The sequence below is a fragment of the Panthera pardus genome, unplaced genomic scaffold, assembly GCF_024362965.1.
Source record: "Panthera pardus isolate Hobbes unplaced genomic scaffold, ASM2436296v1 HiC_scaffold_6, whole genome shotgun sequence".
Lineage (NCBI taxonomy): Eukaryota > Metazoa > Chordata > Mammalia > Carnivora > Felidae > Panthera > Panthera pardus.
Genome location: NW_026526991.1, coordinates 76,466,829 through 76,489,931, shown reverse-complemented (window position 1 = coordinate 76,489,931; position 23,103 = coordinate 76,466,829). Strand labels below are relative to the sequence as shown.

Sequence of the window (23,103 nt, the reverse complement as noted above, 5' to 3'; positions counted from 1 at the left end):
GGAAAGGAATTCTCTACAACCCTAGAGCAAGGCTATGAGGCCTTAAGGGCTCAATTCTCAAAACCTGCCTGAGGCTCCAGGCTGGTTTGCAGAGGCTGTCCTAGGCCCCACAACTCTGTCACCCCTGCTCTCCACCCCAGGCTATCAGAAAAGCAAGGCAGCAAGGGTCCTGCTGGTGTGGAAAAGGAGGCCAGCTGGCAGGTCCAGGGAACAGCCTGGCTCTAATCTTGAAGGGTCTGGGACCAGGGTGCCCTCAGCACTAGGGATGTAGAAAGGCAGGAGAGGCTGGGGGAGAGGCAGGAGCATGCTCAGACTGTGCCCGACTCCAATAAAAGAGGTCTTTTTTACAGACGTTATGGCCAAGTAGAAAATTATTGGTTACCTGATATATAAGAAATCAAATTTATTGTTTTTCAAAAAAGTAGTTTCAAAATTTTAGATTATATGAAAACTGAATATATGAGTCAGGGACAATCTAGACTGGGAAAATATTAATGACATATGTGGATGGTAGCTAGAACAATGAATTCCAGTGACACGGTGGAAGATGTAAAGGTGTCATTTAAAACAAAAACAAAAATGGAAATTTCTTCCAGGGCCCCCTCCAGCCCATGATCACCTGCAGTATTAAGTATTACCCTTGCCCTACTTCCAGGAACAGGTAGACATTCTAGAAAACAGTTAATAGGGGGCTACTTCCGTTTTCAAGCTGAGATTCCTGCAAGGATATTTGAAATGTGTTAAGAATCTTCGGAAAAGATCCAGTGAAACAATGTATCCTACCAGAACAGGTAGGTAATCAGTGAGTTTTATCATCAGGCCTACTTAAGTAAGATGTTTAACTCACAGTGTTGCTGGGGGCTATAAGGCTTTTTAAAGGAACTTACATGAACTCCTTATAGCTCAATATTACTTGCTTTTGAAAAGAGCTCAAATTATTTTTATACGTTTCTTTTCAATATGCCTGTGATGCAGTCAGCTACTATCACCTCCTTTTATAAACAGGGAAAATTAAGTGACTTGGTTTATTATTTTTTTTAATACTTATTTATTTTTGAGAGAGAGAGAGAGAGAGAGAGAGAGAGAGAGAGAAACGCAGGGCAGGGCAGGGCAGGGCAGGGCAGGGCGAGAGGGAGACAGAGGATCCGAAGTGGGCTCTGTGCTGACAGTGGAGCTTGAATGCAGGAGCTTCTGAGGTCATGACCCGAGCCAAAATCAGATGCTTAACTGACTGAGCCACCCAGGCGCCCCTAAGTTACTTGCTTCAAATTGCAAAACGGTTTTGTATCATGTTTGAACTCTGGGTTCCTCATTTCTACTGGTCTCTGCTATTTGACTGCACTGTGGTCTTTGTGAAATTGCCATTTGCCAAAGCTCTGGTGGGATTATCATCATACGTTTGGATGTGAAGACCAAAAGCAATCATTCTCTTTCCTTGAGAACCTTTATCTGGGTAATTCCAAATACTCTCTAACTATTAAATCTTTATTTCCCAACATAAGTCCTTATAAGGAAGCCTCTCCTTCAGTTTTCGGATCTATGAACTGAGACCGGTTTACTGGTTCCCAAAATAACTGTAACACAGTTGGGAACAAGGAATAAAATAAGCTTGGATCTTTAAGCCACAGACTCTCTTCCTGTGCTAGAAAGCTTGTGACTCCTGATACTCTGCTTGCAGGTTTCTCTGGTTAAAGGGACAATCTCAAACAACAAGTAATGCAGATTGATTTGACTAGGCAGTCATGGGTTTGAGATCAGTATAGTGGATTAAAGGTGAATTAGCAGCTGTATGCTAAGATTTTAAAGAAATTTTGAACTGGGTGAGATTTAAAAAAGAAAAAAGGATACGTATTAATCAGGATGGAAACTAATCTCTTTAAACAAGCCATTTTCTGTTTGAAAGATAAAATAGGTAATGATGACTACTGAACACATATAAAAACTCAGCCATGCCCTTCTCCAACCCAGAAACAACAAAGCAAACAAAAACAGTGTATTTACAGGCACACCCTGATTCAATAAATGCAATATGAAAATTCAGATCTAACATGGAATATTAGGGTATCCTTATATTTCAAAGAATTTGTTTACCTCACAAAATGACGCAGGTATCTTCCCTAAATGGAAGAAATCTGTGGACTTGGCCTGGAGCCTCCACTCCACCCCTTCCTGTGTGCCTAGACAAATCACTCAGACGCCTCAGTTTCCCTTAATTCCGGTTACTAACAGAGTTGCTGAGACAGAGGTTTACTTGAGAAAGCACATATATAAATGCTTTTAAAATTGTAAAGAAACGTGCAAAAATGAGATATAGTTTTTAAAATAGAATTTGAGGGGGTGCCTAGGTGGCTCAGTTGAGCATCCGAATCTTGGTTTTGGCTCAGGTCATGATCTCATGGCTTCGTGAGTTCGAGCCCCACGTCACACTCTGCACTTCCAGCATGGAGCCTGCTTGGGATTCTCTGTCTCCCTCTTTCTCCCTGCCCCTTCCCCGCTTGCAACGTCTCTGTCTCTCTAAAATAATAAACTTAAAAAAAAATTAAAAAAATAAAATAGAATTTGGGTTACAAACATTTTTTACACTTTTGCATGAATTAATCTGTTCTAGAATGAGGGATAAACTAGTGTGCATGCTTCAATTTACACTGTGTTGTATCTCAGAGTTTTTATTCTGGTAGATTTACCAGTGACACTGAATTTAACTTTTTCTGATTATTTGTGATGGACCCAGCCACTGACGATCACAATGATATTGTGGTTTTTCCAGTCATTCATTTCATTTGTACAGTGTGTAATGTGTTCTAGAGTTTCCTAAAGAAGGTAATATTTATAGGAACTATTTTAAATTAATATTACTTGGGCAACATTATCCATACCTCTTCTTCTAAGAATACCATTGACACTTTATGGAACCCACTTTAAGGGAAATGAATGAGGTAGTTACGGAACAACTTGAAACCCCACCTCCACAAATAACAAGCAGTTCAGTTCAAAGCAATGGTAGGGGTAGGGGTGGTGATGGGACTGGGTTTTGATGGTGGAAGGATGCTGAACTGCCTGGAAGTCTGCACAGGTGTTCACCTCACATGATGATGTAATTTTCTCTCTTTCCTGGTCTGAACATTAATCTGAATGATATGATTCCCTAAGCAGCGGTTGGGAGAAAATATCTTGGTTTCTGGTTATGTATGCCAGTACTGTCCAAAATAATGGATTGTTGTCAGCGTTAAAAATAAACTAACTTCCATAATCAGTTTTTTGTTTGTGGGTTTTGTGAGCGGCTTTATTACCGAACTGGTTAAATTTAATACACTTACAAAATCAAATTGAGAAGCTTCTACTGTGACTTTATTACCTGTATCTGAGCACATTTAAAAAATCAACTCGAGCTTCCCTCATGGTAAATAGACAATTGAGAAGAGCTAAACAGACAAACAAAACCTTTGTTAGAGTAGCATTTGCATTCAGAAAACCATCTTTTCTTTCAAATTTCTAGTACTCACTTCTTGTACTCTCTTCTATGACTCTCCACCAGCATGGTTAAAAACCTGATTTGACTATAAGAAGAGTACTTGTAGAGCTCGAGATAGAAGAAATTCCCGTGAAAACAGGTATGACTAAATGTATACATAGAAATCAGCAGGTGTTTACTTCTAGTGTTGATTTAAACGCTCCACTTAACTGTGCTGACGCTCACAAGACGTTGCCTTCACAGTGTGGGCTGACAATGGTCTTATGGTGGACAGAGAGCCTGGAGGTCTAAAAGCTTATATTTGGCCTTTCACCAGCAACCTCTAGGTAACAGTTCTCTTCACACACCTTAAAAAGCTTTAACTTCTGGTCGCCTGCGTGGCTCAGTCAGTTAACCATCCGACTTTTGATTTCCTCTAGGTCATGATCTCATGGTTTATGAGTTCAAGCCCCATGCTAGGCTCTGCGCTGACAATGCAGAGTCTGCTAGGAATTCTCTCTTTCTCTCTTCCCCTCCCTTGTTCTCTCTCTCTCTCAAAATAATTAAAAAGAAATTTAACTTCTTCACTAAGAGTAAAATTGGGGGCATGTCATTATAGGTGAGCCGGCCTCTTGAAGCTGATCAGAATGAATTTGTATAGAGAAATTCATATTTAAATGACTCCTTAAAGTCATTTACCAACCAAAGTAGGAGCTTAAAACATGAAATTCATGGGGTGCCTGGGTGGCTCAGTCGGTTGAGTTTCCGACTTCAGCTCAGGTCACGGTCTCACAGTTCGTGAGTTCAAGCCCCGTGTTGGGCTCTGTGCTAACAAACAGCTCAGAGCCTGGAGCTTGTTTTGGATTCTGTGTCTCTCTCTGTATCCCCCTCCCCTGCTCATGCTCTGTCTCTCTCTGTCCCTCAGAAATAAATAAATCTTAAAATTAAAAAAAAACAAAAAAACAAAAAAACAAAAAAACATGAAATTCATTAGGACCTATCAAGAACCATACATCAGGACTCTGGAACTGGTGACGGATTTTTCTTTTGCCTGTGTGGGCATATGACCCAGGATTCATTTTCCTGGACTTACATTAAAATTTATTTATATATGTGTATACACACACACACACACACACACACATATATTTATCTTCTGTTCTTACTAAGAACAATGAACAGATATTTATGGAAACCACAATTCTAAACATGCATACAACTCAGGTGAGTTCTTGCTCAGGCTGGAAAATGAACAGAATTTGTTGGTTTAAAAACTATGGCAAAGAATTATTTCAAAGTAGGTCAAAATCTATTAATGTTCTGCATTATTGAAAAATGAACAAAAAGTGCACAGTGCTTATTGTGACCAGTTAACACAACTTCCATAATCAAATACAAGAAACAACTGGTATATTGGGTATATGGCTGGATAGCTACGACTTCTTACAAAGTTGATACTCCAGCAGTCAGCATTGGTGATACAGTGGTGAGTATAGCACGGCTGCCTTCCAATGAATGTGAATATGCCACAAACAGACCAGCTCTCCTCACAGAACGGGCCACATGCTCCATGTGCCACGATGGATCTAGTCAATGACTATTAACCCTCACACAATATATCAACCAGTCACCAGAAGTTTTTATTTTTTAGGAGGCCCCTAACCAGCTTGAGATTTTCCTCTGATAGATCCATTTATGGCATTTGGGGGACAATTCTCAAATTACTGCTCTAGATGACTACAAAAATACCTATTACAAAAGCCCTTATGTACTGCAGGTGTCTGTATCATGCATTTTGCTTGAGCAGCCGGATAAGCAGAATGTGTGATTAGAATATAAGCACACCGGTGAAGTACTGAGTTGATACATCCTGGAAGTTTCTAAATCTATTAATTCCTGTGATGTGTCTCCTTACTGTGGCATTTCTGCCAATTCATTTGCTGAGATATCCCTAATGATAACTTCAGAACTGCAATGACAAATATCACATCATACTCACCGTGTCAAAATGATGAATTTACAGAACTCACAAAGTTAATTATTTTCTTTTAAAAACTCACTACAGGTTTTTGTAACAAGTCTCAATCATTATACTGACTGTCACTTACCACAGCTAGTCTCTTCCCTCCTGACTCATTCAGAGCTGCTGTCCCTTCTCCTTTAAAATCCTCCTCTCACCACATCTTCCAAATGTACTGTCAGAAATCCCCTGCATTTTTCAGGTTTCTCCCTTGCTAAACATCTTCTGTGACTCGCAAATATCAAACCTTTAACTTGCATTCAAGATCTCTCTCTACCCTCTGAGATAGTGTCTATCCAAGGGCACAACTGAACTGAGTTTTGAGGGGCAGGTAAGAGTTAACCAGGCCACGAGAAGGGAGGAATGAGGGCCACAGGAATAGGAACACAAAGGAAGATAAGTCACACGTGTTTGTTTGGTGGGGAGTGGGAGTGGTGGTGATAAGATGAAGTTTGAGAAGTTGCAGGCATCAGACCCTGAAGAACTTGGAATGCCATGCTGAATGACGATTTTACTCATAGAATGGCTGTGTAGAAAACAGCAAGGAACTGAAGGAATTTAAATCAAGAAATGATGCATTGAGACGTTACAGAGTTTACTCCAGGAGTGAGGTGGAGAATGGGTTGGAGGCCAGATTAAAGCAGGAAGAGTTTATCTTTTCTAGGTAAATTTTCACATCCTGACATAAAGAATAGCATCTTTTACTACTGCTTCTAGTAAAGTCTTGCATCAGCACTTGAGGAGTTAATTGTTAGTCATATTTCCTTATACATTCAAAATATCCCAGTTCTATAAATTCAGTTTGCACTTGATGCTTCAGGCTGACGTCTATCCTGTGGATCGCCATAGTGGGGCCAAAATATGAAGATGGTAGTCACACGTGTGCTCTTGCCTTGGAGTGGATGGAAGGTGCTCAAATATTTTCTGTTTCTCTGTCATTCTGGGAATAGAAAGAGGAGGAAAAAATTCTTTCCCCCTAACGTAAGCAGAATCTTTCTTCCTGAGTAGAAAAGCTATGTTCTTTTTGGCGAGGTTGAGTCTACATCTGGATGCTAAATATTTATTGTCATTCTCTTATCTGTATGGCTTGAGTATTTTTCTGTAATATTTTGGTGGTCTATAATAAGTTCCTCATATCTATCAAGAAAAGACCCCATTTGTTTTCTTCCTTCAAATAGAAAAGGTAATCCAATACAATAATTCTCATGGGACCCTCCTTACTCTCATTGTATGGATGTGTTGGTGAGATTTAAGGTTTAGTGGAAATAATTTATTAAGCTTCTAATGAGCAATGATTTCTTCTGGAAATTAAGGGATTGCTTTGATCATGATGCCTCACCCATCAACATTGTTAAGTTGAAATCTGATTATTCCAAGGATACAAATATATGGATTCTTTTAATGGTAATGGAGAATTGCATTTTCAAGTGCTCAAGGTTCTTTTTTTCTAAATATGCATTTTAATCTAAGTCTACATATTGGGTTCCCTACCTCATTTCAAGAACTTGAGAGAATATAACAACTGTTTTTATGTCCAATATCCAATTGCCACTGATAGCATTACACAAGATATAAAATAGATTTTTAAATATTTCTATTATAAGAGGATCTGAAGTTGTTATTCTTTTTGAAAAAAATTTTTAAGATTATTTATTTATTTTGAGAGAGAGAGTGAGAGCAGGGAAGGTGGGGGTGGGGGTGGGGGTAGACAGAGAGAATCCCAAGCAGGCTCCATACTGTTAGTGCAGAGCCAGACACAGGGCTCGAAATCACAAACTGCAAGATCAAGCCCTGAGTGGAAATCTAGACTCGGACACGTAACTGACGGAGCCAGCCGGGCACCCCTGAAATTCTGTTACTCTTACCATAAGAAGTCAGGCAAGTGAATAGGCTCACTCTAATACAAAGATGAAGTTTTCTCATTTTTCTACTCCCACTTGCAACACTGCCTTTTACTGTTTACTTTTCCAGGAGTATGGTGTTTATGTATTCACACATTTATGTACATGCACAAAATAGCTGGAGTCCAACATTTTTATCTCAGAATTGTGTAATTTTAAATTCTTGACTATCATGTGAGATGGAACCAAATGATCTTCTTTGGGACTTATCAACTCTGGTTTATAAATTCCAGAGGTTCTAGCAACATATTATATTTCAACCTATCAGAGATAGGTTGCCAATAATATGGTTACTCTCTTAGCAAAAAAAAAAAAAAAGCTTTTATTGATCAGACCAGAAATTCAGTTTTAGTGTAAAATCAATGATAACTATATCTGAAGATAAAATAAGGCAAATACGTATATCCTTATTTGAACACATGAGGAAAAAGTTTTAAAGTTGATAACCAAGATAGCACTTCAGAAGAATGAGCCAATGTGAACAACAAATACCTAAAATATCTAAGTCAAGTGAACTCCCCTCTGTTCCCATGAGTGGAACCACCAGGACAGGGCATAGATAACATTAAAGGAGCCTTTTTAAAAGCCTAAATGACAGTCTTCTCTCAAAGGAAATGTCCTGCATTTTATCTGTGACACACAGAGCAATGAATTTTTATAATCAAAATCAAACACTGTTACAGCTCCACTGATTCTGAAAGATCCCTAAGATCCCTCTTACTTAAAACTTTATCCATAAAGGGTGTGTTCTCACTTTTTCTAAGGGTGTGGAATATATTTTTTTGTAATCATTTTTTGCTAATGTTCTATTTCCTTTGAGAAACTATAATCAGAAGAATTTCTAAACAAATAAACAAATACAACAACCTCTTCCTCACCCCCCACTTTTTCTGTACTCACAGCAATCGATCTGTTAGACACTAAACAAAAAGTGGCCCATGGGCTTTTCAGGCAGACACAGAGGTACTTTCAATCAGGTTGGACTACTGATGTACTACATTCAGAGCAGCTTGGGCATATCTCTGCCACCCCCCCCCCCCACATCATCTGACTCTCCCCCCCCCCCCCCGCCCCCTTCCTGATCCCTCCCACTTTCTGAATGACTAGCCACCTGGTTCCCAGAATTGCTTCATTCCTGGAATTTATTTTTGGCAAACAAATAATTCATACAGGATTTGAACAATCATCCCCACCCCAACCCCACTCTCCTCAATAATGTCTATTGCCTTTTTTGCTTCCTTAGCCAATTTTCAGTCCTTTCTCCAGAAATTCTTCTGATCACAGGTATTCAAAACTTTTTGGCCAGAGAAACTAAGTAAATGACATGCCTCAAGTTTTTATGGTGGATTTCCAAAGGAGGTGAAAATTTTATTGGGATATTGTTCACTGTGTTTTATGAGTATTACATACAACAGTTTAAAACATGATTTTCTTCCTATTCAAGCACGCTGGGGAACTGTGTAGTAAGTATAATAGTACTTTCAAAATAAGTGTAATAAATAGGATTTGGACACTTAAATTTTTTTCATTTGCTAATACTTGCAATTCTTAAATATCTTCTCTTTGATGTTTATAAAATGATTTTTTAAATTCCCCACAATACATTCATTTCACAATTCTACTACACACCTCTGATCCCCCCCCCTCCCCCGCCAACCTCCCCTTCACAGCTTCCCGTACCTCCCCCAACCCACCTCCCAAGAGTTACAGGCAACTTTACAATGTTCAGCAGTTAGAATGATTTACAATGAAAACCACCCACCTATATACTGAGGCATTCAAGACCCTTGCAGGGTATTTATCAACAAATCAGCCTCATTTATCGCATCGCATCTCTGTTTTCAACAGATTATCTACTGCCTCAATCTTGCAGGTATGTCAACAATTCAGAATTCTCCAGGGCTCTGGAACTAACAGCAGTTAGCACCAGGGTCATTTCTTCCCAGACTTTCTTGTGTTGATACAGGATTCTTTCCAGGCCAGTACTATTTCAACAATTGCTTGTCTGTTTCAACTTTAGAGACATGACACTAATACGGAAATACTAAAAACAATACTCACAACCATCACAAGCCCCCCAGGCCTTTTCAAAGAACTTTAATTAACATACATGAACCATCCCTGGTAATTGTTCCTTGGCATGACAAGTTAAATTCCTTTGAAGCCGATTTCCTTTTTAAGTCTCAGAAAGCTGAGGCTTTAGAGTAAGTAGGTGTTGTTAGCTGCCTTATCTCTCTGCCTGACTTGTACTTCTGTGTAGGCTGCTGAGTGCATTTCAGTTTGCAGGGAAGCTCCTGTTGTAATCAAAATATTTCAAACACTTTGTTCCTTAGTATAAGGCAGGGCCATTCAAGGAGTTGCCCTAAGCATTAGAGCAGAAGCACCATGACATGATTTGTTCTACCATATCAATTCTGTGAACCATGAAATATTCCTGTTGCTCTCTCCTGGAATGCTCCAATGTCTGTCCCATATCCAGTCCTACTGAATTTTTGAGTTCTAAAATCTCAATTTCTTTCAGAAGCTTTTCAAAATTTCCTTCAACTAGTAGTCTAACTCATACTTCTAAACTGCATAATATGTTAGCTCTCCTTCTTTTGGGTTCCTTACTATTTCCTATTTGATAACATATTTTTTTTAAGGGAGGTTTCCTTCTTTAGACTTTAAACTTCTTGCCCAAAAGCAAGGGGAGTCTTATGGGTAATTCAGCACCTGCACAATGCCCTGCATGAAGTATAGACTCATTCAGTAGTTCTTGAATTCACCAAGCAACCTGAATCACCACGTTGTAGGGAAGACAGTTCACATGTGGGTTTGGAGTCAAGCATCCAATATTCAGAGACTGATGCATTCTTCACATGTGAAATGGAGCTTCATATCTATCCTATGCAATTGTTTTAAGGATTTAATGAAATGCGAACAGAGGAAGATTTTAGAACAGGGTTAGGCACAGATGCTCAACAATGCTCCCTCTTCTGTTAATTTCCCCCATTTATTGAATAGTTGATGTCTAGTTGCTCTTCTGGCTAGCCACTTTCTGAGAGTAAGAAAGAACACACAATGTGCATCCCTTGTGTCCCTGAGAAGACCCTAGTTTGGTTTCAGTTAAACACTGGACCTGCACAGACTAACAGGGTGCAATGACACCACCAGTCAAAAATTGGCCTCAATTGTCCTGGAGTCTTTAGTCAGACTCTCAAATGTAAATTTAGGTTCTTTTTATCCCATGTACTGTGGCAGCTCAGCGTTATCTAGACTTCCCTACTCTCGGAACGCCTCAGATTTTTTACTTAGAGGAAAATAGGGGATCAGGAAGGCCTCAGGGTCTAATAAAAACCCCATTTTGTATTAACCCAAAAGCTAACAATACAACTAATGAGTGGTTTAAAAATTCAGGCTTGGTGGTTTAAATACCAATTCTGCTACGATCTGTGGAAACTTGAGTGTTACTTAGCTGCTTAGTTTCCTCATCTGTAAAATGGGGATTCAAACACCTACCACAGAAGTACTGTTTTGAAAGCATAGTAACAAATGCAAACCACATAGTTGATTCATGGCACACACAGGCAATTACATTAACTACAGTCATTAAACATCTCTTTACCTTTCAAGCATGCAAATACTGACTGCCTTTTCCTTTAGGATTCTTTAGGATCCTTTAGGATTCTTTAACACAAACTGAAAACAATACATCCTCCCAGGGACAGCTGGGAGGATCTTAAATCTTTGTTCTGGTCTGCAAATATTTTTTTTTTCTTCCTAATGGGTTCTACATTTGCCATTGCCCAAGTTATGTCCTCAAGAAAGAAACAGTTCAACATTGCTGGAAACAAACAGATATCCCAATTTAACTGTTCAATTTCTTTCTTCTTTTTTTCTGCAATAAGCCTATACTGCTTTTTTTAATTAAAAAAAAATTTTTTTTAATGTTTTTATTTATTTTTGAAATGGAGAGAGAGACAGAGCATGAGCGGGCGAGGAGCAGAGAGAGAGGGAGACACAGAATCATAAGCAGGCTCCAGGCTCTAAGCTGTCAGCACAGAGCCCGATGCGGGCTCAAACCCACAAACTGTGAGATCATGACCTGAGCTGAAGCCGGACGCTCAACTGACTAAGCCACACAGGCGCCCCTTTACTGCTTTTATAATAAAGTAAATTAAACAATAAGAGTTACTCTGTGGATCTGATCATCTGACTTTTAGCAGGGGAGAAAATGATATATCACGTTCTCTAATTTTAACAACCGGTTTGCCGTGTTCCCTTCCACCTCCCCTATCAATTAATTACTAATATAGTGCTGTTGTGTTTTTTTTAAACCGCTTTTACTTCCACGTTTTAAATTTTTGGAGAGACCAGGGCTGTACACACGAGGACTTCTGCACGGTGCAACGAGGCAGACAAGGCTTCGGCCGCCTGGGCCAAAGTCCCCTTCCTCCTCCTCCTCCTCCGCAGGTGGTGTGGCTTTTCCCTCGCCCAAAGCCTCCTACTCAATTTTTTCACTTCCTAGGTCAACCACTCGCTCCGCATAAAGGTGGAGAGCCCTAAAGTACCTGGGCGAGGCACTACAATCCCAATTTACAGGTTGTAAGAGGGAGGGCCAGTACTTTCAGGTTTTTTCAAAAAAAAAAAAAAAATATATATATATATACATATATACATATATATGTATGTATATATGGAGGGGTTATACTCTTAAAAAAAATCTAATAAAAGCTAGAAGCATTTTCTCCCAGAAAAAAAAAATGATACCAAATTTCTGCACAGAATCTCAAAATGCTTATAGACTCCCGCAGCCTCCAGATTAAGTCCACGGTATTGGGATGGGGGGGGGGGGGGTGAAGAGGGGAGGGTGTTAAGGAAGGGGTGAAAATCTAGTACTGAATTCTTTCACGTAGATATACACGTGCATCTAATATATGTAAATACATAAAAGACGAAGCTGAATAAGCTTTTAGGAGAATGCTTTCCCCAAGTAAGTCAGAGTCTGGAGGAGCGGCGGGTCATACAAAGGGACGGCGAGCAACAGGTGGGCAGAACACCAGGTCCCGCACCCCCAGGAAGCAACGAATCGAAGCAACAGGGCGCTGAGAATGAGGGTTGGGTAGGGGAAGGGACAAGGGGCGGGATCGGCGCGGTGCTGGGGACAGCGGGGCTCCACTCACCGTTGCCCACCAAGCTGCGGCCCTTCCGGGCCAGGGTCTGCTGCACCTGCTCCTGGATCCGCAGGCTCTTGGCCGCCTGGCTGCTGCGGCTGCTGCTCCCCGCCAGCTTCAGCTTGGCCTCGGAGGGCAGAGCCAGGCTGGAGCTGTCCAGCTGCCCCAGGATCTGCTGGCCCAGGACTGTCCGGATGTAGCCGCACTCTGCCGGGGAGCCGGGGGCTGCCATGGGGCCGGAGGGGCGACGGAGCCGCTAGCCTGCCGCGAGACCTGCGGAAGACGCTGCAGCAGAGCCCCGGGCACTGGCTCGAGCCCCGCCCCGGCCCCGCCTCCAGCCCCGCCCCCCACGCCTGGAGCGAGGCCCGAGCAAGGGGGAGTGCGGCCTCCCGAGCTGAGGTCCAGCTTCTTCTCGGGCAGGGGGCGCCGCTCCGGCCAGGCACGCGCACCCGGCCCGGGAGCGGGGGCGGGGCCGATCGCGCGCGCCGACCCTTGGCTAGTCGGACGCGCCCGCGGGGAGGTGGGAGAGGGGCGCGGTCTGCCCGGGGTCGCGCAAACCCTCCGAGTCACCCCAGATACCGCCTGCAGGGGCCGCGCTGTGCTCAGGTTGCAGTGCTCGGCGTCCGCGCAGCCCTGGCAAGGGATGTGATTTCCGCTTAATTGCAGAGTGGCCGCCCTCCAGGCAGGTGCGCCCTGGAGAGTCATTTCTGATCCTGGCTTGAGATTTGCCTCTGGGATCCCCGAGTGAGTAGCATATCTGGTTAGGCAGGCTCTGTCAGACTGTTCAACATTTCGTGGTTTTCCTGGACCTGAGGGTAAGAAAGGTCGGGCAGAAAGGGCAGTAGGAGGGAAATGTGCCAAGAAGATGACGTGTGTGAAATAAAAGACTTTTTTTAACTAGTTTTTTTTCTTAGTACAACTTCAGGGGCTATGTACTTTTTGCGCAGATGCCGTGCCAGAAACATATGTTCTTCCTCATTGAGAGCTTCTGTTTTCTCTTGTAAACACACAAATTGTACCCAGTACACTCTTGCTCACCCAGTCTCTTACGTACACACCCACACAGAGAAACTCCAAAAAGAGGCGCTAGGAAGAGCTCGCTTTTAATAGGTGATACTGTTTAATAGCCCTGCTAATGTTGATTAAGCCTTGTTTGTGGTAGGCTTTTTGTAGGGTGCCCATGGAAGTGGCCTCTGACTTTCAATCAGGTCTTTCACAACTGATATTTATCATGCTATTCATGATGTTTCACCCGCAGTTGACTACTCAGAGAACTTGAGAGCCAAGCTCAACAGAAAGGGTCCTTGACCTTAAAGTTTACAACCTAAGCCACTTGTCCTGATTTTCCTCTTTGGACTTGAGAGGGAGAAAGAAAAACCTCTATCCCTGGTATTAAGTAAGATAATCTTTCCTTTGATTGTTTGGGTTTGTATGTTCACTCTCCCTCAAATCACTCAATTACTGCAAAACTCCATTTATTCAGGTCTGGAGTGGCTGGGGAACACAGCTTCCCTTTTGTCCTGTGCATTCACCACTAAGCATACACACACACTTAATGCACAGGTACATGTGCTTCCAGGGAGTGAAGAGGAAATCAAGGGGCCCAAAGCCTAGACCACAGAGTGGTGATAGTTTTGCCACTCTTTCTCAGCAGGCCACAGGCTAAAGCCTTGTGGAATGTAGTGCTTAAGTGAAGTCATGTGGATGGTGGGTCTTAATGCCTTACAGCAGGACCAGTCCTGAAGTAGATTATACCCTGTGAAGAGTTCAATTACATAGTCAGATGTAAACATTCAACCCTGATGCTGAGATTCAACTGAAAAGATCAGTGACCTGATGGGGAGTGATGATAGAGACTTCCAACAACAGACTCAGTGCCCGTCCCCTTCTTCTTTCTCTGCCCCACTTCTACTCATGGCCTCTTATTTCAGCCCTGGAAATGCTGCATTGAAGAACATTTCAGTACCAGCCCCACAGGGCCAGCTGAGGCATCCCTGTTTTTGTGCCTGGAGAGCCATAATCCACAAGGTCAGCTCTGCCCCCATCTAGAACCCTAACCAGGGAACTGGAGAGGAATTTTTCTCATTTATTTTATTTGACTGAGCCAAACTTGGTTTACTTTTTCCTCTCAAGTAGTTTTTTTTTTTTAAGTGTGATGTTGTAATTGACTATCATCTTACGTAGGTACCAATATTGAGCACGTAGAAATCTTGTGATAGGATAAGTGGGTGATTAGACAGGATGAAGCTGGTTGAAAGCCTTACAGTTTGTGAGCGAGGCAGATCTGCGTTCAGATCTCAACTTGCCCTTTGTGAACGCTGTGGCCTTAAACAAATTTCTTTACATTTTTGAGCCTCAATTCTCTTACCTGCAAAATGGGAGCAATGAAAGTACCTACCATAAACTGCTGATGTGAGAATTAAATAGGTGGTTCATAAGAATACTCAAGTAATTGCTTAATGCTGTTTAACAAACATCTTCCTGGGACCCACTTTTGGATTTCCTCAGCTCCTTCAGGTCTTTGCTCACATGTTGACTTATCTCAGTGAGGTACATTAACACACACATACTCACACAGAGTCCTCACTGTCTCCTTTTGCTGCTTAATTTTTTTCCATAGCACTTATTTTCATTAAAGATGGTCTATGTTTCACTTATTTGTTAATTGTTTCGTGCAAGAATATAAGCTTCATGAAAGCTGGGATGCTTCGTTCACTGCTGTTCTCCAGGCCCTAGAGTAATGCACATAGTAGACAATAGATATATGTTGGAATGAATGAATGAATGAATGAATGAAGCATAAAAGAACTTAGTATAAGGGCACCTGGGTGGCTCAGTCAGTTAAGCAACCAACTCTTGATTTTGGCTCAGGTCATAATCTCACGATTCATGGGATCAAGCCCCGCGTCAGACTCTGAGCTGACACCACAGAACCTGCTTGGGATTCTCTTTTTCCCTCTGTCTGTGCCGCTTCTCTGCTTGCACACGCACATTCGTGCACAGTCTCCCTCTCACACACAAATAAATAAATAAATAAATAAATAAATAAATAAATAAGGATTTTTTACAAAAAGAACTTCAGGGCACCTGGGTGGCTCAGTTGGTTAAATGTCTGCCTTCAGCTCAGGTCAAGATCTCACGTTTTTGTGAGTTGGAGCCTCACATCAGGCTGTCTGTTCTCAGCACAATGCCTGTTTTGGATCTTCTGTCCCCCTCCCTCTCTGCTCCTCCCCCACTTGCGTGCTCTCTCTCTCTCTCTCTCAAAATAAATAAATACATTTAATTTTTTTAAATTTATATTTGAGAGACAGAGACAGAAAGAGAGAGAGAGAGAGAGACAAAGCATGAATGGAGGAGGGGCAGAGAGAGAGGGAGGCATGGAATCTGAAGCAGGCTCCAGGCTCTGAGCTGTCAGCACAGAGCCTGATGCAGGGCTCCAGCCCATGAACCATGAGATCATGACCTGAGCTGAAGTCACTTAACAGACTGAGCCACCCAGGTGCCCTAAACTTTAAAAAATAAAAAAGAACTTAGTATATTACATGGTATATGATGAGTGGCCAACAACCATTAGCAATAATTATTTAGGTTTTCAAACTCTTTTGGTAACATGTTATCTTTTAAAAAGTCACATGGATATCTTTATATACTCTAGGTATTCTACCAATTAGCTATGTAATATTCCTATAAATAAAAACAAGCTAAACTGAAATAACTTTTGAATACTTTCATAATTCAATGGTTCAGTAGAACAATCTCTTTGAAAATAAGCTTAACATATCAACTCAATCAAAGGGTCTCTTTGAACATGAGAACCCTATTGCAATAGCAATAATTACAGGGTGAGTAAGGATGCAGACTCCAGTCTCGTGCCCCCAAACACACAATAGATGTATTTCTACTCCAACAGAGTGCAAGTCCTGTCATGTTCTTTGCATTTCCTGGAAAAACTGCTTAGCTGACTTCCTAAATTGTGAGCAAGCCCTGAGATTACCTGCTAAATGTAGCTTCTGGCCAACAAATCGTGGAGTGGAAATAAAATGCTGTGAATAGTTCTGTGGTGTTTGGCTGTTCTGCAATCTGCTACTTTTTAGTATTTGGTTCAATTTTGAAAATGCTTCACTTCTTTTGTTTTTCATTTACCAACAGAAGCCAACAAAGGAAAAAAAAAGGTAAAATCACAGCAATGTTGAGGTGGAATGTAAATAACACATAATTGAATTATGAGGTTACTTCTGGAAAACTGCAGTAAGGATTCAAAAAAGTCTTGAGTTTTAAATTTGCATTTTTATCTGATTTATACATTATAACCTTTAAGTACAAATATTTTATTGTTTTCAAACCTACGGTTAGGGTTTCCTCAGAGTAATCTTTATTTTTCTTTAACCATTTATAAATTCCAGGATGGGAAATTCCAATATGCACAAAATTCATGAAGTTACTGGAAGACTATAGTATACATTTTGGAGCAGAAGTCATATTTCAACCTTTTTTTTTTAATGTTTAGTTTTTGAGAGAGAGAGAGAGTACAAGTCGGGGAGAGGCAGAGAGAGAGGGAGAGAGAGAATCTGGAGCAGGCTCCAGGCTCTGAGCTGTCAGCACAAAGCCTGATGTGGGGCTTGACCCCATGACTCGTGAGATCATGACCTGAGTTGAAGTCAGATGTTCAGCTGACTGAGCCACCCAGAAATAATATTTAATTTAATGAGGAACATTAAAGAACATTAATGGCATCAAAATTCTTTGATTTTTATTTTAAAAAATAAGCTTTAATACATTTTCATGAGTGTCTTCTCTTGAAACATTTTCCTGTTACTATTTGTAGGCTATTAATATCTATTTCTTTTAAAAATATTTCCTGAATTAGTGTAAGAGACCTGGCAGAAAATTTTAAATCTCAGGTTTTATTTCTCCTTTTAGCAAATGGATATGTTGCCAAGGCAATGGGTAACAGTTTTATCATTAGCCACATACAATGAAACTGAATTAGGAGTGGAAAAGGGAGCTCTGAACATGTAGGTGCTGAACATTACTCTCTGATGGCGACCTTCATTGGAAATGAGGGTAAAGGTGTTTATCTTTAATACAGATGTCCATTTTGTCTGCTATTCTGGATACATTGTCAGTATGTAGGTCTGAAAATTATTCTTTTTAAAAGACCTCAAATGTGTTGTGGGAAGTAGAAACCCAGTGGGCAACCATGAGGGCTGGCAATGAGCAATTTGTTCAAAGTTCCTGAAGCTTCTGAGACAGTTCCTTTAGGGGCCACCAGCTGGCTTAGTCAGTAAAACATAAGACTCTTGATCTGAGGGTTGTGAGCTTGAGCCCCACATTGGACATAGAGTTTACTTAAAAAAAAAAAAAAAAAGAAAAAAAAGACAGTTACTTTAATCATGACTAATGGGCATGTATGAGCTCACTACCTTCTGGGTGGATGATCACAGCTGCTCCATAAATGGCTGTCAGAACTTTCATCTGATGGCCACAGAGGTGGAAGGGAGGGAACAACTTGATTGATTTCCACCATATATTCTTGGTTTCATAAGAGACCATGTTCCTCACTTTGTCTCTGCCATAGAGCCTAGCAATGAGATAACTAGTAGGTGCTCAATAAATACTTTATTGAGTATAACCTCTTACCTATAGGCATTTTGATCAATTAGTTTGCTTCTGAGTGGGCCCAGGTGCACCCTGAAGGAGGTGGCCTGGCCTGAAACAAAGTCTCAGTGTGATTTGAATGCTTAAGAGGGAACGATGTTTAATAATCTTTTTTTTTTTTAATTTTTATTTTTTTTAATTTTTTTATGTTTATTTATTTTGAGAGAGAAACAGAGCATGAACGGGGGAGGGTCAGAGAGAGAGGGAGACACAGAATCTGAAACAGGCTCCAGGCTCTGAGCTGTCAGCACAGAGCCTGACGCGGGGCTTGAACTCACGGACTGCGAGATCATGACCTGAGCCGAAGTCGGACGCTTAACCGACTGAGCCACCCAGGCGCCCCACGATGTTTAATAATCTTTAACCTTATGAAGGTATCATAGAAATTCAGGAAAAAAATGGTTTTCTACAACTTTGTAGAGGATCTAGCATCACAGTGTCATGCATTATTTAAATTTTTTAAATTACTTCATTATATACTTTTGAATTGTTTGGCAATTATTTGGATACAAGATATTGATATATGTGTATTTTCATTCATGAATAAAGTATCTTCATTTTTAATTTGTGTTCTTTTTCCATACATACTATTATTTCCTTGAAATTCTAAAAATGGAAGTATTACATTCTACATCAAAAAAATAATATTAATAATCTGGCTTGGATTTTAAAAAGTCCCATCTTTCATAAACATCCTCATAGGATGATATTTTAAAGCATCCTCATAGAATGGCAGAGGGATGTAAATGTGTGTTGGAGTCCAGAGAGAGCTGGGTTTGATTTGTTGCTTTGCTATGTGGCTTTAGGCAAGTTACTTAAATTCATTGAGTTTCAAGTCCTTTATTTGTCATGTTGCATCATTAATAGTATTGGCCTCTAAGGGCTGTTAAGAAGATTCACTTAGATACTAAATATAAAACACTTAGATCTCCTAGTCCACACCTAGTTCAGTTAATGATTCTTGAAAAACAACAACAACAAAAACCTATCCCAACATTTAAGAGTTTAAACATGCAATGATTTCTTTCTCATTATCTGGTGGTTGACTCAACAGTTCTGTGGGTTCGGCCTGAGTTCACTCACGTGGCTGAGGGCAGCTGGTGGCTTGGCAGGGGCTGTACAGTAGTCTAAGACAGCCATACTCATAGGTCCGGGAACTCACCTAGTATGGCTGGAACAGTTAGGATGTTTGAGCCTCTTTCCATATGGTCTCTCATCTTCTAGTAGGTTAGTTAGGCTTCTTTTTTTTTTAATATATGAAATTTATTGTCAAATTGGTTTCCATACAACACCCAGTGCTCATCCTAAAAGATGCCCTCTTCAATGCCCATCACCCACCCTCCCTACCCTCCCACCCCCCATCAACCCTCAGTTTGTTCTCAGTTTTTAAGGGTCTTATGCTTTGGCTCTCTCCCACTCTAACCTCTTTTTTTTTTTTTCCTTCCCCTCCCCCATGGGTTTCTGTTAAGTTTCTCAGGATCCACATAAGAGTGAAAACATATGGTATCTGTCTTTCTCTGTATGGCTTATTTCACTTAGCATCACACTCTCCAGTTCCATCCACGTTGTTACAAAGGGCCATACTTCATTCTTTCTCATTGCCACATAGTACTCCATTGTGTATATAAACCACAATTTCTTTATCCATTCATCAGCTGATGGACATTTAGGCTCTTTCCATAATTTGCCTATTGTTGAGAGTGCTGCTATAAACATTGGGGTACAAGTGCCCCTATGCATCAGGACTCCTGTATCCCTTGGGTAAATTCCTAGCAGTGCTATTGCTGGGTCATAGGATAGGTCTATTTTTAGTTTTTTGAGGAACCTCCACACTGCCTTCCAGAGCGGCTGCACCAATTTGCATTCCCACCAACAGTGCAAGAGGGTTCCCGTTTCTCCACATCCTCTCCAGCATCTATAGTCTCCTGATTTGTTCATTTTGGCCACTCTGACTGGCGTGAGATGATATCTGAGTGTGGTTTTGATTTGTATTTCCCTGATGAGGAGCAATGTTGAGCATCTTTTCATGTGCCTGTTGGCCGTCTGGATGTCTTCTTTAGAGAAGTGTCTATTCATGTTTTCTGCCCATTTCTTCACTGGATTATTTGTTTTTTCGGTGTGGAGTTTGGTGAGCTCTTTATAGATTTTGGATACTAGTAGTTAGGCTTCTTTGCAGGGTAGTCTTGAGTAGCATTCTAAGACAGTAGGAGCAGAAGCAATAGGGCTTTTTAAGCTTAGGCTCCGGCACTTGCTCAGTGTTGTTTTGACCACATTCTATTGGTTAAAGCAAGTTACAAAACCAGCCCAGATTCAAGGAGGGGGAAAGAGATGACACCTCTTAAGGGAGAGACTACAAAGTTGTATTACAAGGGGTGTGCATGCAGGGATGGGAGGAGATGCTGTGGCTATCTTTATAAACCATCTAACACCCTTAGTGCTCAATACGTGGCAGCTGCTGTTATTATTTACCATTATCAATAATTGGCATATCTCTCAGAGGTTAGCAGGACTGTTATTATTTTTTGATGGCCGGGGAAGCAAAGCCAAAGGAAATCAATCTTAATTTACTTAAGATTAGAGGATCCATGTAGCTCTCTGCCTGTTTTATCAGTGGAGTTTAAACTCTATTCAGAGAAAACCTGGATATCTTTAGAAATCAAGTGCAGTTAATCCAGACATATTTCATTGGATGTGAAGCATTCCCTGCTGGAATTCCTGGTTCAACAGTGGAAAGAGTTCCAGTGTGTTCACCATCTCAGTGATGTCACTGGTGCTTAAATGATCATCATCTTGGATTTTATTCAGAGTATACTCATTAATAACTTTAAAAATCTCAAAAGTGATTAATAGTATAGCTTAACTTTATTGTGTCATTCCTACTTATAATAATGATAAGAGAAAAATACATAACACCTTTACAATATTAAGGAGAAATGTGTGCTATTCACTTGGAATATAGTTGCTATCGTCCAAAAGAACAGCAATCGCCAAGAGAGAGTATGAGTGAGAAGGGACAGACAATTATTATTCCAACCCCATTATTTTACATTGCTATTCCATTATTGTCTTGGTGCAAGCTGCTATACAAAATACCATACAAAGTGTGGCTTAATGGTAACAAACATTTATTTCTCATAATTCTGGGGGCTAGAAGTCTGAGATCAAGATACCAGCAGATTCGGTGTCTGGTGAGAATTCACTTCCCAGGTCACAGAAGGCATCTTTTTACTGGAGGATGGGGATGGGGAAGATGGGGAAGAGATCTCTGTGGGGTCTTCTTTATAAAAGTGCTACTCCAATTCATGAGGGCTCCATCCTCATGACCCAACCACCTCTCAAAGACCCCACCTCCTAATACTATCACATTGGGTTTTAGGTTTCACATATAAATTTGGGGGGAGGGGGACACAAACATTCAGGCCATACCAGTTATGTTCTGTTCTATTTTATTATGTCTGCAGTCTCAATTTAAAAATTGTGTGGGCAAGGCTTGGCTCATGGGGCTAGTGTCCTTTTTCATATTTTGCTGAATTTCACCTGTGCATTAATTCTTTCTCTTCCTGGAAGATGCTTTCCCCAAATCTTCATGAGATGGATTTCTTCCTGTCATTCAGATGTGTTAAAATATCTCCTCCTCAAAAAGAATTTCCCTGGGGCACCTGGCTGGCTCAGTTGATGGAGCATGAGACCCTTGATCTTGAGGCCACGTGTTTGAGCCCTACATTGGGTGTAGGGCTTACTTAAAAAATAAAAAGAAAGCATTACCCTGGCCAAACAGTGTGAAACAGCTACCTTGTCACTCTCTACAAAGCACTTATTTGTCCTGATAGTTGTCGTCTATACATATGTTCATACGTGTTATTTCCCTACTAGAATTTAAGATTCCTGCAAGCAGATACTTTTTGTTCACCAATTCATCTGTACTACTGAGAATCCATACATATAGTAAGCTCCCAGGATTTGTTAAATAAATGTATAATAGAAATACATTTTAATTTTAGTTCTTCTCTCTTGTTTAATAGAGTTTAAATGTGGGGACAAATTTTTTGTGTGTCTTTCTGGAAAAAAAGGTTTATAATAAAAGATGGGATTCTGATTTATTAATTTGATTTCATTATTTTTTTTTAAGGCTTTGAATAATGATGTGTTAACTGAAGGTAAGGTTAAGCAATCATCCGTTTTCACAATTTGTTGTGATCCTGGAACCTGAAACCCAGAGCTTACTGCATATCTCTCAGAACCACCCCCTTTCACTTAGGGATCATGTGGCAATCTTGTAAAGGGCAAAGGCCTTTTGGAGCGCTCTGGATTTTCATGGTTTCAGGGACAGGTCTAGACAGGACACATACTTCTGCATCTCTGAAGTCACTTGTTTCATTTTTACAGCCCAAGCTTTCCTGCGGCAACTAAAATTCCTTAATATCATCTACTTAATTGAAGTAAACGAGTTCAAATTTAGGACCTGTCCAGTTCGGCTCTTTTTTAAAAAAAATTGTTTATTTATTTTGAGAGAGAGAGAAAGAGAACGGGGGCGTGCACCTGCGCACAAACAGGGGAGGGACAGAGAGAGAGGGAAACAGAGAGCATCCCAAGCAGGCTCCAGGCCATCAGCGTGGAGCCCCACTCGGAGCTTGAACTCATGAACCATGAGATCATGACCTGAGTGGGGAACAAGAGTCAGATGTTCAACCAAATGAGCTACCATGCAGGTGCCCCAAGTTCTGCTCTTTAAAAAAAAATTTTTTTTTAACGTTTATTTATTTTTGAGACAGAGAGAGATAGAGCATGAACAGGGGAGGGGCAGAGAGAGAGGGAGACACAGAATCGGAAGCAGGCTCCAGGCTCTGAGCCATCAGCCCAGAGCCTGACGCGGGGCTCGAACTCACGGACCGTGAGATCGTGACCTGAGCTGAAGTCAGA

The 23,103-nt window shown here is 40.9% G+C and overlaps 1 protein-coding gene across 2 annotated transcripts in view; it reads right to left on the bottom strand.

Moving 5' to 3' along the window:
- Positions 1–12,844, bottom strand: part of PKP2 (plakophilin 2) — a 94,538-nt gene extending 81,694 nt beyond the window's left edge. The window contains exon 1 of one of the 2 annotated variants that reach the window (XM_019452429.2): positions 12,535–12,844. In XM_019452429.2, coding sequence (XP_019307974.2) covers positions 12,535–12,757 — 223 coding nt within the window. In that variant the 5' untranslated portion in view covers positions 12,758–12,844. Of the gene's footprint in view, positions 1–5,559; positions 5,749–12,534 lie in introns of those variants that run through there. The other variant, XM_019452430.2, reaches the window with a different exon arrangement.
- Between the last annotated feature and the right edge of the window lie 10,259 nt (positions 12,845–23,103).